This window comes from Onychostruthus taczanowskii, unplaced genomic scaffold, assembly GCF_017590055.1.
Source record: "Onychostruthus taczanowskii isolate IOZ18803 unplaced genomic scaffold, ASM1759005v1 scaffold123, whole genome shotgun sequence".
In the NCBI taxonomy this organism is placed as follows: domain Eukaryota; kingdom Metazoa; phylum Chordata; class Aves; order Passeriformes; family Passeridae; genus Onychostruthus; species Onychostruthus taczanowskii.
The window spans coordinates 764,369-779,801 of NW_024498385.1; the positions used below are offsets into that span (position 1 = coordinate 764,369).

Here is a 15,433-nt window from a genome sequence, read left to right on the forward strand (position 1 = left end):
CTTCAAGCCCTTAGCATTCTACCATTCTATGCTGCTACACACCAGCGCCTCGGGATGCTCCTTGCCATCACTGACTGCACCAGCAGAAATGCCAGCTCCACGTCTGCCTTGTGATTTTGTGCAGTCACCTCGAGTACACAGTAGAAACACTTCCAGTGAATCCACCCATGCTGGCCTTGTGCAGGGCTCAGGAGCAGCCACCTCATCCAGATCCTTTCCTACAGCTACTGCAAAAAATCTGCTTATGCAGGAACCTCTTCCTTCCTTCCTTCTAGTCATGGACTGAAACCAAAATCTTACTACTGTGATGAACAATTGTGAGAAAAAACCTCAAATTTAAACCAAATACATTTCTAATGTTGATAAGCTTCACATTTGGAGCACTTTGGATGAATTGGACAAAGCTCATCCATACTAGTATATACTACTAGTACTACTATTTTAGAGCAAATTTCAAAACTGATTCAAATTTTAAATTAGATTAAAATACTAGTGATTAAAAACAGTTTTAATCTTAAACACTGAAGAATGGAATATCTGAAAGGATTTGTGTTATAAAGTTTTATTTTAGAATTTTAATCATATTTTGAATTTAATATTTTCTTTTTAGATGTTGCTGTATCAAGGCATGCAGGTAGTCACAGGTACTTGCAGATCCTGAAACAACATGCAAATTCACTGATACAATCCACATGCAATAATACAGTAATACATACACGGGAAAAGAGATGGTTAATTTCATCTTTATGAGTTTGTAGTTTGGGAAATCAAAATCTTTATACTACATTTTCTGTACTACTCTTAATGAGAGAGCATAAGCCAATGAAAGGAGATAAGCATTTCAGTATTTTACTCTTAAATCTCTGGGGGTAACAGCCCTTATAAGAAGTACTGACTGAAGGGCTCCTTATTTTCCAGGTTGATGTGTCTCCCATTTGTGTCCCATGAAAACAAGTGAAACTTGTTGATGAAATGCCAGTTGTACCTACTAACCTGTCACAATGTAAGAAAAGAGGAATTTAAAAAGCTTAAGAAAAACAATTCAAACTAATTCTAACTTGAAGCTTTCAGGAAAAAAAAAAAAAAAAAAAAAAAAAAAAAAAAAAAAACCACTTTACAGAAATACCTCTGAATTTCTTGTTTAAAACATTATTTGTGCTCACCAATTCACAAAAAAAAAAAAACAACAAAACCTCCCTATGAATTTCATTAAAATAGTATTTTATAATTGTAATAACTGTTTTCAAAGGAAAAAAGCTTGGCCATTCCAAGAGATGAAACAAAGTGTAGAACAGTCTATTCACTCTCTCAGTGAAATACTGGTGAAATCCTTATTTATTAAACAATAAACAGTGATAAGGTCTTTTGCTTCCCTTATTTTACAGACCGAAAGTTATGCAAACACCACAGTGGAAGGAAGACAACATGACAAACTGAAAAGGTCAGGAAATTCTAAATGAAAAAAATATGCCATCTTTAAATTTCTTTGAAGCCTTTTCCAGCTCCCACTGCCCAGCAGCAGTGCGTAAGAGAGCAAGAATTTCTCAGCCACAACAAATACAAAGGACAAGGACTCGAAACTGGAAAATCTCAGGCAGCCTGTCCTGGTTCTGCACCAGGAGTAGAAACATCCACACACTGAAAATCTTGATAGTTGTTTCTCTGAATGAATCACCTACCACTGCATCAGATCCTGCAGCAGAGATGGCAGGTAGCACAGCCCTAGAGAGGCACCACAGTTTTTGATCCAAACTACAGTGCACAAGTCTTTGGAGACACTAACCTTCATCAGTCCTTTAAAAATACTGCAAAAGAAACCACAATGAAAAAAAAAAATCTCAACATTTTAATAAATAACAGGCTTGGACTCATGTGATGTCTTGCTGATGCTTATATAGCATCTGTTATCTGCCCCAGGGACAACTGAGGTGACAGTCACTGGGATTTTTATAGCCCAGTGAAGGGGAGTGAAGGATACAAAGCTCAGAACTTAAGCTACAGAGCAACACCACGAATCCCATTAAGAACGAACAGGCACAATGTCACTGGTGGCTTTGTTGTGGCTTTTCCTGCTGTACCTTAGCCCTGCAGATCACTGAACAGAAAGGCAGCAAGGGGAAGTTCTCTCCTTACACTCCTTCCTGAGCAAGGCTCTGCTCCCAAAAGGTTCCAGCTGCAGCAAAGGGAAGGAGAGAGGAGGTGAGCTCTGCACAGTGCAAAAGTGACTTCAAAGACTGAAAAGGAAAAGCAGTAACTACCTTTAAAAAAAAAAAAAAAAAAAAAAAAAAAAAAAAAAAAAAAACAAAAAAAAAACCACACCAACTTTTGGAGAGATATGTATGTAAATTTCTGGCTATGGATGGTTATGTCCTGGACACACTTTTGAAGAATTCCTGGTGCTTAAGGTTATAAAAAGCAGGGGACATCATATCTCTGAGCAAAGTCTAGTTTGTAGCTGTCTTGCCCTAGTCAAAATGAGCGTATCAGGCAATCTCTAGGCAACTCTTACAGGCTTGTGTTTTTAATAATTACTGCTCAGAGGCCAGTTTGATTCACACAAGTGCATACGTTCATACTTTGTACCTGCACCTGGATGACTTGGTGGAAGTTATGCTTTCCTAATGGAAGCATTTTCCACTTCCAGAGGAAATGGAGTATAGGTGCCTGTAAAAACCCCCACCAAGACTCTCCACTTGCACAACTTCCAGTGTATTTCTGGAAGTCTGAGTCAAAATCTAATGCTTACTCCTCTAAACCAGGCTTGTTCTTTGCCCACTGAAGCCCCAGCGCTGGGACATGGCTGTCCTAGTTCCTGATATCTCTGCAGCACCTTGGCCTGGCAGAGGAAATAGGTAACCCTTCTTGGAGAAGGGATGGGACAGCACTGAGGATCACTTCTCCCTTCTCCAGCCTTGATGCTGCTTTAATGTAAAGCTCAACATTTTTCCTGGCTTGGGATTTCCTGTCTGGGCTCCAACCTGCCTTGTCCCTCTGGATGTGTCCAGTGACTGGCAGGCTGCAGCCAGCCCCACCAGCTGCCATTACACTGCCTGCCCTGCCATGGCCTGCCTTCTCATCAGCTGCTTCAGCACTTTTCAAATAACGCTGAAAAAACGTGTCTAAGAGATTCAACTTAAGTGCCAGAAGTAGCTGAAATCAAGCAACAGTACATCACCCTGTCTGTGTAATAGACTTTTGTAATCAGTGGGATGGGCTGCTTAGGAACCAGCATGCCAGTAGCATATCCTGGCATCTCCCATCTTTTTTGTCTCATGGGTTATGCATCTGAGGTGCTAGGAAGCATAAATAATGGAGGAGCTTCACAAACCACAGCACTTCAAAAAGTAAAAAGGCCAGTGAAATCGTAAAAATGCCAAATAAATAACTTGAAAATTTATGATCCCATCAATTAATATCTTATTTTTCAGGTGTTTGCTGTCCAAATCTTATTAACTCAGTGGAACACATGGCAAAATTGTTCACGACAGTTGAAAAGTGTTCTCCTTGGTGTACCTTAATTGGTTCACTTTATCTACTGCACATTTCTTTCTTGCTGAAACCCAGAACAAAAGAGTTCTTGAAGAAACATCTTACCTAGCACAAGAAAATAATTAAAGGGCAGCTTCCTGAATAGTGACCAGATCGAAAAAAATTACAACCAGACAATCACACATGCATTACGTACACACATGCAAAAAGATTAAAGTGTAAAGAGGACAAAGCTGACTATGTGACAGGCAACAAATGTGCAGGGGGAGGACATGACATGCAGCATTTGGGTTTCCACAATCCTTCCAAGTCCTAAGTGACTGTTTTGAAGCTCATTATTCATGGTCCTGCCGCAGAAAGTATCACAAAAATCAGCATGGGGGTTAATTATCCCTGAGTTTCTGGCACAGGCCTCAGAGAGGTACACAACACAAAGTGTAGCAACCTCCCACTTTATACTGATCACAATGCCAGAAAACACTCATTTCTCTGCAGAAAGCAGAGTAGTTGGTCCAGTTGATGTTTTGACAGGGTGGAGGAGAGCTCAAAGGAAGCTAAACCTGCAAGGTGAAAAAGATGTTTCCAGGAGATCCTCGGGACACTCTGCAAAATCACAGAGGGAGTGAGGCTGGAAGGCACATTTGGAGAGCACGCTCAGCTACACCAGGTTGCCCAAGACTTTGCATAAAGAGGTTTGAATATTTCCAAGGACAGAGACTCCACCACCTCTCAGGCTAAATTCTCAGTCACCCTCACAGTAAAAATGTATTTGCTCACTGCCTCCATCACTGTCACAGGGCACTACTGAGAAAAGCCTGGCTCCATCTTCATTACTCCCTCATCATTTATATACATTTGTATGATTCCCACAAGTATTTAACTTCCTAAGAAGATCTGGCATCTTCTCAAAGAGCAGGAAGTTCTTCCCCAACTCAGTTCCTCTATAAGAAATAAGACAACTTCAATACCTTCTGCAGTCAGCAAGTCTCTCTATTCACTGACGTTATCAGTAAAACCAGAGGAAATTCTTTGTCTGTACTAAGTGACTGAAATAACTGTGGTTTTCAAACCTGAATCCCTGCACTGATTTAGTGTGGGACACAGCCTGTGCATTCTAAGAACCAGTAACAAGCAGCAGGATGTGAGCGCTAAAAGACCGACAGGGAAGGACAAAACCCTCTTTGGTGCAAGAGACAATGAGACATGGAAATATATCCCAGCATAAAGGACAAATACATAGGGCAGAAAATAGCACATGACCCAGGCACAGCCATGATGTCCACACAGCCAGTATCTAAGGCTCCCTAATCCTCTCAAAGCATTTTCCCTGCTCAGGCTCCTGCAGCCTGTAGAGTCCAAACCTCTACCAGGGCTGCCTCATGGAAACCATGCCCTTTACTTGGCATGAACTGGTCCAAACAGCTCGCTTTTTTTTCCCCTTTAAAGCCATTTTAGGTGCTGTCTTGCTCTTTGTCCAGAAGTCCCTGAAAGAATTTCTTATATTCTGCAGGTTTCTTCTTCCATCCTATGACCCTATGGCTCTGCAGGGGTAAATGGCTGGGAGACCCTCATCTCACCCTACTGAGTGAGTCCTTTGGCACACACATGGACAGAGAAACAGCTCTTGGCTGCGAAGTTCAACTCTGCCATTGTGACTGATCAGTTAAGATGGGAACATTAGCAACCTGCACACCACAGGTTCACATGGGAACAAGAACATCATGAAACGGGAACAGGAACTAAAAATGCCAGCAGGACACCAATCTCCATGCATGGCTGGAGTATCAGCTGCAATGCCAACATCTTTGTAAACAATCATCCTCATAAAATGCCTGCTTATTTTTGGAAATATGTTACCTTCTTCTGTAATTGTCTAGAAAGCAGAATATGAAAGAGACCTCACATTTCAGTTCCAAGGAACAGATTTTGGCTTCTGCAATCTCTAATTAAACCACAAAAATTTTGGTCCTAGACATGTACTTTCCATCATCTACAGTTTGATGGGTTTTACTCATAGCTTGGCTTCCTTTTTCTTAAAATGATACTCTAGTTGAAATTTTTAATGCATAAAAGCAATTAAACTTGAATGAAATACTGTATAATTTTTGCCCTTAGGATTTTTATCAAAATATTTTTGAGCACAGAAACACAAAGCCAGTCTTGATTTAAAACTCTGTATGTGCAACAACACCTCTGTCACAGCAGAAAGATCAGAACGATTTCTGTAGTATGATAAACATTCACAGGATGTTCATGTCCCATCATTTTAGAAAGACAATTTTGCAAGTTCCAATGTACATAGGTATTGATGTATACCATTGTTTTCATAGATGCCAGCAATTTTAACCTACTTTTAAAATTGAGAGAGGTGGGAAGAGTAATCTGTTCTGGGATTCTTCCACCTTCAGAGATCCTTCTGTGCAAATAACACTGGACTGACTATCCTCTGAAGATGTAGGGAAATTCAGAACCATTCAGTGTCTGCTTCTCAGAAGAACTGTCCTTGACACGACTGCTATCTGCACTGTTACATAAAATGTGTTTATTCGCTGTAAGGTTAACATATATAAGGGGAAAGACACCCTATCACTCCTTGGGGATACACTCAGAAAGCCATGTTCAGCTCTTAGCACCTGCATATGGTTTCTATTTCCTAGCTTAAAAAAATTATCCAGGATAACTTCGGCGATGCTTAACCGAGACATCTTTTTAAGAAAAGAAAGCCAACGCATTTTGGCTATCCACCTACAGCGATCCAACCCAAAAGAAGAAAGGGTTTCTCCCACGACATAGCTGTCCTATCCCTTTTGAACAAATGGCTCCCTTTACCAATATTGTGTGGATTCCTTTTTCATTAGAGGCCAATATCCTGAGGGACTTCCCTCAACAGTCGTTTTTACTCCTGAGCGCAGCTACCCTATGTTCAGTGGAAGAACTGGCATGAACTTGGTGTATTTCACACTATACACCTCTCACCTGCAGAGTTTTGTGGATCATCACACAGCGTATCATTATCTAGGTTTGAGTTAGGCACCTGGTTGTGAGAAAGCTTTCCCCCTAAGCCTTCAATTTTCAGTGGCTTATGCCCTCCCGAAGCACTTACTTTCGAAGATGAATTCTGGTGCGCTTGTTCTCAGCTCAGTGGCTCTGAGAAGTCTGAAAAAGTAATGCTGATATTTTGCTGTGGTTTGAATGGTCACATCATGTAAAATAACTAATCTGGTTGTCATGTGTAAGCATCTTCACTAAAAGTAAAAAATAAAATGAAATATTGCCTAGCCTTACCCAAAAGTATTTCCTTTCAGTTGGAATAAGTCATGAAGAACAGATTTGGGAATTTGTTTGATTTGTGGGATTTTTTTTAGATAGATAATTTGTTTGCACAGAAGCCAATTAAGAAATCTTATTCAAGATCACACATCTAACATAATCTCCTGTGTCCCTGTGATTTAGGAAGTCTTTTGTTATGCCATCATAGACCACCATCACACATTCACTGATAAATATGGCACCCAACTGTACACTCAATAATGAAATAATAAATTCTGCAAAGACCTATTCATGGCTGTTTGCTTAGATTACAGGTAACTTTAATATCATTTAATGACTTTTTAATATGAAAAACTTTCTATAAGCATTTTAGAGTTTCATTTCCTTGTGATAGAAAAGTTGTGAAAAGGTCCTATCAGTCCTGTTTTGAGGACATGAAGCAATAATAGTCACTTTTTAAAATTAATTTTATTTTCAATTTTAAAAAGACCATAAACACTTTATTAAAAGAGAATAAATAGAAACATGCAAAAATGTGAGTCCCACTTTAAGCATGACCTGAGGAGTTACAAACTTCCAAGTATTCTCTCAGCTAATAAATGAGTTTTAGGGGGCACTGAAGAGAACTCATGCACTGAAATTTTCCAGTTTAAGAAAACAAGGTGCTATTCTGTTCCTCAGGATGTCTTTTGGGTGACTGACACTCAGAATCCCTGCCATTAAGTTTAAGGTGAGTATCACTGTTGGATGTGTTCACATCTAATAAGCTGCCAACAGTACACAGTGCTGTGTCTTGTCTAGTCCAGCATAACTGAGAGAAAAAGAGGGGTTTTTTTCTGCAAGGCACACCAGAAGGCACCAAGAAAATCACCTACACATTATTATTCAGTTAAAGCATTGACTAAAATTGGGGTACAGCTGTGATGAGCACCCTATAGGAGTATTTTCACTGTCTAAAGTGGCATGGCTGGAAAAGGATAAAAGCATTTAAAAAAACTACATTCCTAATTTCAAAAATAAAAATCTGGCCTGTGAAGGACTGGCAAACTGTCAGAAACAGTCTGTGACAGCCTCAAGGTAGAAAGATTTCCCAAGGATGACTCTAGTGCCCTAACTCCAAAACAACCCCTCCTCTCCAAAGCATCACTGTGAGTCCCAGTATCTGGTATAGAATGCTTTGGCTAATTTTACCTTTCTGAACACTGGTGGAAGCCTGAATAGTCATTTCAGACATTGTTACTGGCAAAATGGTGCAAATGAAAAACATTTACTGAAAGTTTCCTTGTACAGAGGAAGACTGCAATTTCATGGTGGAAAGTGCACAAGACATTTTGCTGCAAGTGAGACTAACTAAAGTCAGAAAACATACTTCAAAATGAGTAGCAGTGACACACAGAGTATCATGCTCAAGTGGACTAATTCCTGCTGCCCTGGAAAGTATTATCAGAATGCTCCTATCTGCATGAGGTGGGGATGTGATTGATCAGTTTTCAGAATTTACCAGACCAAGGACCCCAGGGTACAAGAGGAAGTCCAATCAAAATGAGAATGTCACATAATGTTGTGATGCAACTTACACCTGAAGGTGACAAACAACAAATACACATACAACGAGTGCTTGATTTTACTGCTGTTGAATAAATCAGCATTTTTGAAACTCTAAGAGGATGATACTAATCTTCCCTCAAATAAATTATTCACATCTTCTTTAATAGTTCTAACTCACAGATATGCACTGTCTCTGACAGTTCCACAACACTCACATTAGGAATCATTCAGCTTCCGAGTCATTCCTCTTCTCAGACACTTCACACCCAGCCGCAAATCAACCTTACCCTTACATGCTTTGCATGTGGGATTTATTATGACAGTGAATAAGAATTCATCCTACTGTTGTTCCAAAAAACTGTAATATTTAAAAACTCAAATAAGCACCTTCTTTCCCAAAGCCTGTTGCATTTTTCATATCTGTAGACCTGATTTCAAGGTAGTTTGACCTATTTTGATACATAAATATGGCTAGATTTTCAAAAGTGTTCTTTATGCAGCAGCTCTTGTTATAGTCAGATTTTCTAAAGAATCCAAGTATCCCAGCACCAAATCCTTTGGGAAAAAAAAAAAGTCATTTACTGTAGTACAAGGATCTGTACTCTTTTGAAACTCTGGCCCTGGTATTGAGTGCTACTCTCTTGTAAAGTCTTCAGTCTTTAACTGGTCTGATTCCTTCAGCATTTACACAGAAAGCTGGTGATAACTACTGCTGTGGACATCTGGGAAAGAGATACAAGCCAAATTCTTTATTTGTATTAGCTGGCAAGCATAATATATTTATAAAAGGAGAAGCATTCCTAAGCATCAGATATGATTATTTTTATTCTCCATACAGACCGTCTTACCCATTTTATTATTCTACAGGGCGTTGGAATTTTACACTCAAGAAGCATCAATGCAGTACAGTGCAAGAACTTTATGCCATGAATAGCCACAGGATGGTCAGCTCTTTCCCCTAAAATTCTCTAAAATCACACAACTATTAAAATTAAATACTGTGTTTGTATTAGTAGCACAGTAACACATTGGGAGCTAGCTTCAGAAACTCTAGTCTTCAATCAGTTGAAACTTGAAATAGAGATGGGAAAAACCTGTGCCTTTGCAGAAGGCAAAAGCAAGAAAACAATGTGAAAGTAGCAGTATGAGTGCCAGTTTCTGGGAGTACAAGATATAGAGAATCCCGAGAATCCCAGGCTAATCTGTTCCTAGCTATACTATTCACCACACGGTGTCTAAGGATTTACTTTAAGCCCTTTCCAAAGAGTCTGTCATCCCATTTTCTTGTCCAGAAAATGTATTATGTAACTGTAAATAAATGTTCAAATTATTTTAGCCGTCATCAGAATGTCTTGTATTTGAGTATGACAGCCTTTTTCCCTGAAGATTATTTTAAGAAGTTGCATTTGTGGCCATTTTACTACATATTTTCAACTTCACAAACAGATTTCTCACTTTGCTGCTTTCTTGGGATTACAGAACTGATCTTTGTAAACTAAGCCCTGAACTGAAACTTGGGAAAAATGGAGATCCATTTTACTATCCTTTTTCTTTTAATCCACAGGACCTCCAATTCAGTTTCTGTTATTGAAGATCAGCTGGTTTTATGACTTCTCTCTTCATATAACATCTTGCTTTCACCTCAGTTAAAATTCCTGTACAAGTCTCACTTCTATGACTATTAAAAGGGCAAAATGAAAGAAAAAAAATCCTGAAGAACTTTTTTCTATCTTATGTCTTTACTCACTGAATGTGTAATTTTGGATGTGTGAGTAAACAATAGTTCTTTTCCACTTTTAACCACCCAGCATATGATATGCTGCAAAACAAGGCAGAGATGTTCCAGCTACTTGAAACTGCACCTGTTCTGAGTGTTTTGAGAGCAACATTTCATAGTAAGGACCCGGTCATGGGATGCTTGGGAGCCCTCAATTCCAAGAGTCCCCACAAAATGCAGATGGGATATATCTCATATATAAATACTGCACACGATCTGTATGGGGAACTCCGTCTTCAAATCTTGCTACATGTGGATTTTGAAATGTTTGTACAGATTTTGAAAAAAATTTGCCCAATAAAACTCATTACTTCTTATACAGCAAAAGAAGGAAGAAAAGGATGATTGAATCAGTTGGTGAATCTGAAGCATGCTATAAAAAATTAACATAAAAATGTATGCCGACAAAAGAAAGGTAAACACAATGCAAACATATTAATTCATTTCCTTCACAACACTACAGTTAAATTTTCAAGCTCTAAGCTGTTTTAATTTAATGCACAGAAATACTTTTTCCGCACGTCTGCCATTCTCCTGTGATTAGGGGAAACAAGTACAACAGTATGTTACAGTCCAAGAATATCTTAAAATATTTACACATTTGCCTCCCCAACTTCACATATCCAGTACTTTTAATGCAAGCTACTAATCAACTCATTCTCAGTGCCTAATTTCCTCAAGTACTTAATGGTGGCTATTATGACAACCAAGGATCATGGGACTAGATCCCTAAGAGACAAGGTCAGACCAGTAAAATTAGCCATCTGTCCAGTAAGGGTTTTAAGCTCAGGCTGTATTTAAGTATTAAGTTTCCAACTGTACAGGCATTTGTTTTCTTCTCATATGAGCAAGAAAAGGCACAATAGTGATTTCAATACTGTGGGATAGATACAAAAAGGATCTAAAGCTGCACACACTTTTGAGATAGGCAGAACTTACTAAACTTTTTGTATTTTCAGCTGAACTGATCTCAGTGAACTCAGTGATAAGAGTCAGTGTTGGTCACACAGACTCCAGGACAGTCCCAGTGTTTGAGACAGTCCCAGGCATAGTTATCTTCTCTTAGCTCCGCAATTTGTAAAGTATACAGAATGTCAAACTTCACCGTGCACTATGTCTCATCTCATTGTTTACATTTTACCTTACTGTTTCATATGCTGCAGACTGTAAAAGGGTTTTAACAGACTCCGGGTTTTAACTTTCAACCTCTAAGGGCTGTGCAGGACCTCCTTGATCAGCATGCAAACCTCCCGGCGACAGCCGTGGGAACGCTCCCACAGGAGACGGGTAGCGCTCAGCCAGGAGAAGGACCAGGAGGCACACCACATACACGGCAGTCACATTTCTGGGACAAAATCATTGCTTTTCTAGTAATTTTTTTCCCCCACATTTACTACTCTGTGTCTTAGGTTATTCACCGCCACAGCCACGGAACAGCCTTCCCGGCAGGTCACCCCTGACTGGCTTAGAGGTTCACCTGGCTTCTAACTCTGCTCACGCCGCACCGCAGGTAACGGGATCCAGGGAAAACCGGATCAAATTTTTGCCTATTTCTTCCGCAGTAGCTGCAGCCTGGTCCTGTCTTGGGAATCGAGCGCGCCCACCGGCACTGGGTGCAAGATGTCGGAGGAAACGGGTCATACACCGACCCGGCAACTTCACGGGTGGGAAGGATGCCTGGGCATCCTCTCTTCTCCGTGGGAGGGCGGCAGGGCTCGCAGGGAAGGGCGAGGAGCGGCGGACGCCCCGCCGGGCGCCCGGAGCTCCGGAACGAGCTCCCTGACCGGGGGCGCGGCCCGACCCGCGGCGCTGCCCCGCTGCCCACCCGGGGCTGCCGCCCGGCCCGCTGCCGCCCGGCCCGACCCGGGGCAGCCCCGGCGCCAAAGGGACGCGAACTTGGCCGGTGAAGCGTGTCGCGGGGCGGGCACCCCCCGTCTGGCGCTGCCGCCCGTCCTACCTTGCCGGCGGGGGATGTTCCTGCGCGGCGTGGCCGCACACCCGATGCACGAAGCCAGGAGCAGCACCAAGGCGAGGCAGCGGCGGTGACAGCCGCCCGGCACCTCCATGTGCGCCGAGTCCCCCCGCCCGAGCGAGCGGGGAGCTGGGGCCGCTGGCCGCGGGCGAGGGGCGGCAAGGAGCGGACAGCGGGGCTGGGACGCGCGCCGGGCAGGGACGGGGAGGGACGGAGGGAAGGGGGAGGAGGCTGGGTCCGGCCCCTTGATGGGATTACGGCCGCTCGGCGTGGGGCACGGCTCGGCGCCTCCCCCGCGGGGCGCCGCCGCTCCGGCTCGCCCGACCCAGCCCCGCCGGAGGGGTCGCGGCGTCCCCTGCCGGGAGACCCCCGCGCCACCGGGGTCGCTGGGCAGCCCGGCCCTGCCCGCGGGGAGGGCGCTCAGGACGCCCCCCTGGGTACCATGGGGCACTGTGTCACCCCTTCCTCAGCGGGGACCCTGCCGCCCCCCGCCTTCGGCTCCGATCCGCCCTGCGGGACCCCAACCCCAGCGCGGCTCTCCCCAGGGAGCATCGGCATTTGTCATGGGTTTCTTCCTTTTTTTTTTGCCTCCGAAGGTGCGGGGCTGAAATGCTAGCCAACTGCTGGAGAGAAGGCGAAGCTAGGAAGAGGATTTGGTGAGGAAATTGTTGCTGAATTAAGAGGATAAATTAAGTTTAATCCCCACCCCCCCAGATGGAGGCTGAGACCTATCCAGCCACTCAGACTAATATAGAAACCCCTTTGGAGATTAGAGGGGATGGGGAGGACAGGGGAAGGAAGGCAAAGGGAAGTGCTGGAGTTTGACTATACCAGAAAAAAACTGAGATAAACAAGAAATCCAAAGCATCTCTTCAGAGCAATGAAACATTGGTGGGATGAAGGACCAAATCCATTTGGTTCAGTATCCCATCTTTGAAATTTAAAAGACAGAAGGAAGTGCAGAAACTTTGTATTAGCAGGCATGAGATTATCTGTCCTCTGCTCCAGGTCTCATCCTAAGCTTGGTTAGTTAGAGATCAGTATAAACCCTGAAACACCAGAGTTGTTATGTCTTGAGGGTTTGTGTGGGCTTTGTTTTAGAAATTTGCTTCATTTGTTTATTTTGTTGCTTGCTTTGATAACTTTCAGTGGATTTGACGTCCATATAAATTATGTATGTTTATACAGTCTCTTTGCGAATCTGTAAAACTGATACTCTGTTCAATGAGTTCCATGCTGTAATTTTTTGACATGCAGAGAAAAACCAGGAAGAGATCAGAAGAAAAACAGTCTCTCTGTGGGAGCAATGCTGATATAGGAAAATAAGGAAATCTGTACCTCTTTAGGGTATGAGAGGAGATAAGGAAATGGTGATGAAGTCCTTTTGGACAGAAGATCGGAGGAAGGGAGTTTGATCCTCTATTCTGTAAAAGTACTGCAAGTACCTCATGAAGAAGTTAGAGGCAGTAATCAAAGGCTTTAGGAGAGAATGGAGAGGACAGCCCTTGCCTATGTCAGAAAAGTAGAGGAGACAGAAACCTAGTCCCCTTAGAAAGGGCATCATCCAAGTTTCAGAGTGATCACTGCCAGGAGAATATGCTCGAGGCTAAAGGAATTAAAGATGAGGAGTAATTTTGTTAGCATGATTGGGATGCCAGTGGTATGTCTGTCTCACACTCTTTATCAGTCTGCCTTTGCAGAGACAGAGGAATTGCAGTACATGTGGGAGAGCTGCAGGACTCATGGCAGGAATTCCTGGCAGGGTCAGTAACTGTGGTGTGCTAAGAAACTGCAGTTCACAGGGCAGAGAATGAACTCTGGACTCCGTATTTGCCCAAAAGGCACATTGACTGCTCACCCATTGACAAAAATGGCAAGCAGATCACAGCCAAGGGTGGAGAAAAGCAAAGCCTGTCCTTTATATACACTCCAAGTAATTGTGGTTTGTACAGTGTGCTGTCATCAAATTCATTACAATTGCTGCTTTTCTTCTTACTTGATCTTCTTCCTCCCTTCCTTCACTCCCCCAGTGCTTTCCTCTGACTTTCTTTTCTGGAAGTACTCATAATAACCACTGTAGTTTGTCTTCTCACGTGTGCCTATCTACCCAAAGTATTCTGTGATTAAGTTGTAGTTGGACATATTGAGGCCAAAATTACTGGAACACCAAAGTTGATACTGCTGAGTTTCAGGCATTTATAAGATTCAGACAGATTTAGTAATTTTAATTACAGTTTTAGGAGATTATCTCTGCAGCCATGCAAGCTGGCAACCTGCCTTCTGCTGCGATGAAGCAGGATATTCAGTTCTGGATGTATGGAGAGGTGCTCTTCCTGAAAATCCTACCAACAAAGGTAATCCACCACAAGCCTGGTGAATTCCCGCTAAATAACAACGTGATTCCCAGTGGCTTTCTCACTGTTAAGATTTTTACACTCTCCTCATTGGCATAGTCCCTGTTGTCTTCCAGTAGCATATTGATTAAAATTAATAAAAATTGGCACACATTTGATAATGTGCACATTTGATGTGGATACCTTTATCAGAGAGAGAAGCATTTTGGTGGAGTGTATAGAATTAAATATTAGAATTTTGTTTAAAAGATAAACGTATTCCTTGCTATTCATTGGTCTGGGAGATGGCAAGATGAGTTACATGAACATTTGACACTGCTGAGTTTTGTGCCTGTCTCAGACCAGCTTATGAGATACGGCATCATCTTACAGACAAAAAATTACCTTTATCATGGAGGAGTCTGTTGTACCAGAAAAGCACAGTTACTAATTGTACCTCTTGTCAGCATATTCTTCCAGCTACTTCTGCTTGTCCTCACCTGAAACTTGTTCTGCCTGGATTTGGCTCTAATCTGTGGTCTGCAGTTTGATTCAGCCTCGGAGCCACCTCTATACCAGTGATGAGATTTTTGTTTAGTTCCAGAGAATATGTAAAATATCCTTCAGGTGCCTGGTTCTCCAGTGGTTGTAAATACTTGTTGATAAGGACTGGGACACAGTCTTTCAAAAGTCCATAAACCCAGGAGTCTAGTGGTGGTGGAGGCAATTTTCCATCATTATCTCCTCCTGGGAAGGCAGGAGAAAGTGTGTTTCATACTTCTATGTACTCAGACCTTTCTAAAAGCTCTACATCCAAAAGGATCAACTTGATTCAGCTTGCAGCTCCATTAGCCTGTTGCATCAACTTGTGATTTCCAAGTGCCAGAACCTAGAGCCACCACTTTTCCTTGAAAAGGCAAAAATAGATATAAATGCAAAGGACCAAATTTTCAAGCATGGCCTCCCTTTCAGGTTTTGGAGGTCCAGTGTAACAGGATTTCATTTTTTTGGGTAAATTTCAAAGTTGTCACATCAGGACTCTCT

At 42.2% G+C, this 15,433-nt stretch overlaps 1 protein-coding gene across 1 annotated transcript in view; it reads right to left on the reverse strand.

Moving 5' to 3' along the window:
• The window catches only part of EGFLAM (EGF like, fibronectin type III and laminin G domains), a 74,592-nt gene extending 62,048 nt beyond the window's left edge, over nucleotides 1-12,544 (reverse strand). The window contains exon 1 of the mRNA XM_041396032.1: nucleotides 12,042-12,544. Coding sequence (XP_041251966.1) covers nucleotides 12,042-12,150 — 109 coding nt within the window. The 5' untranslated portion in view covers nucleotides 12,151-12,544. The remainder of the gene's footprint in view (nucleotides 1-12,041) is intronic.
• Between the last annotated feature and the right edge of the window lie 2,889 nt (nucleotides 12,545-15,433).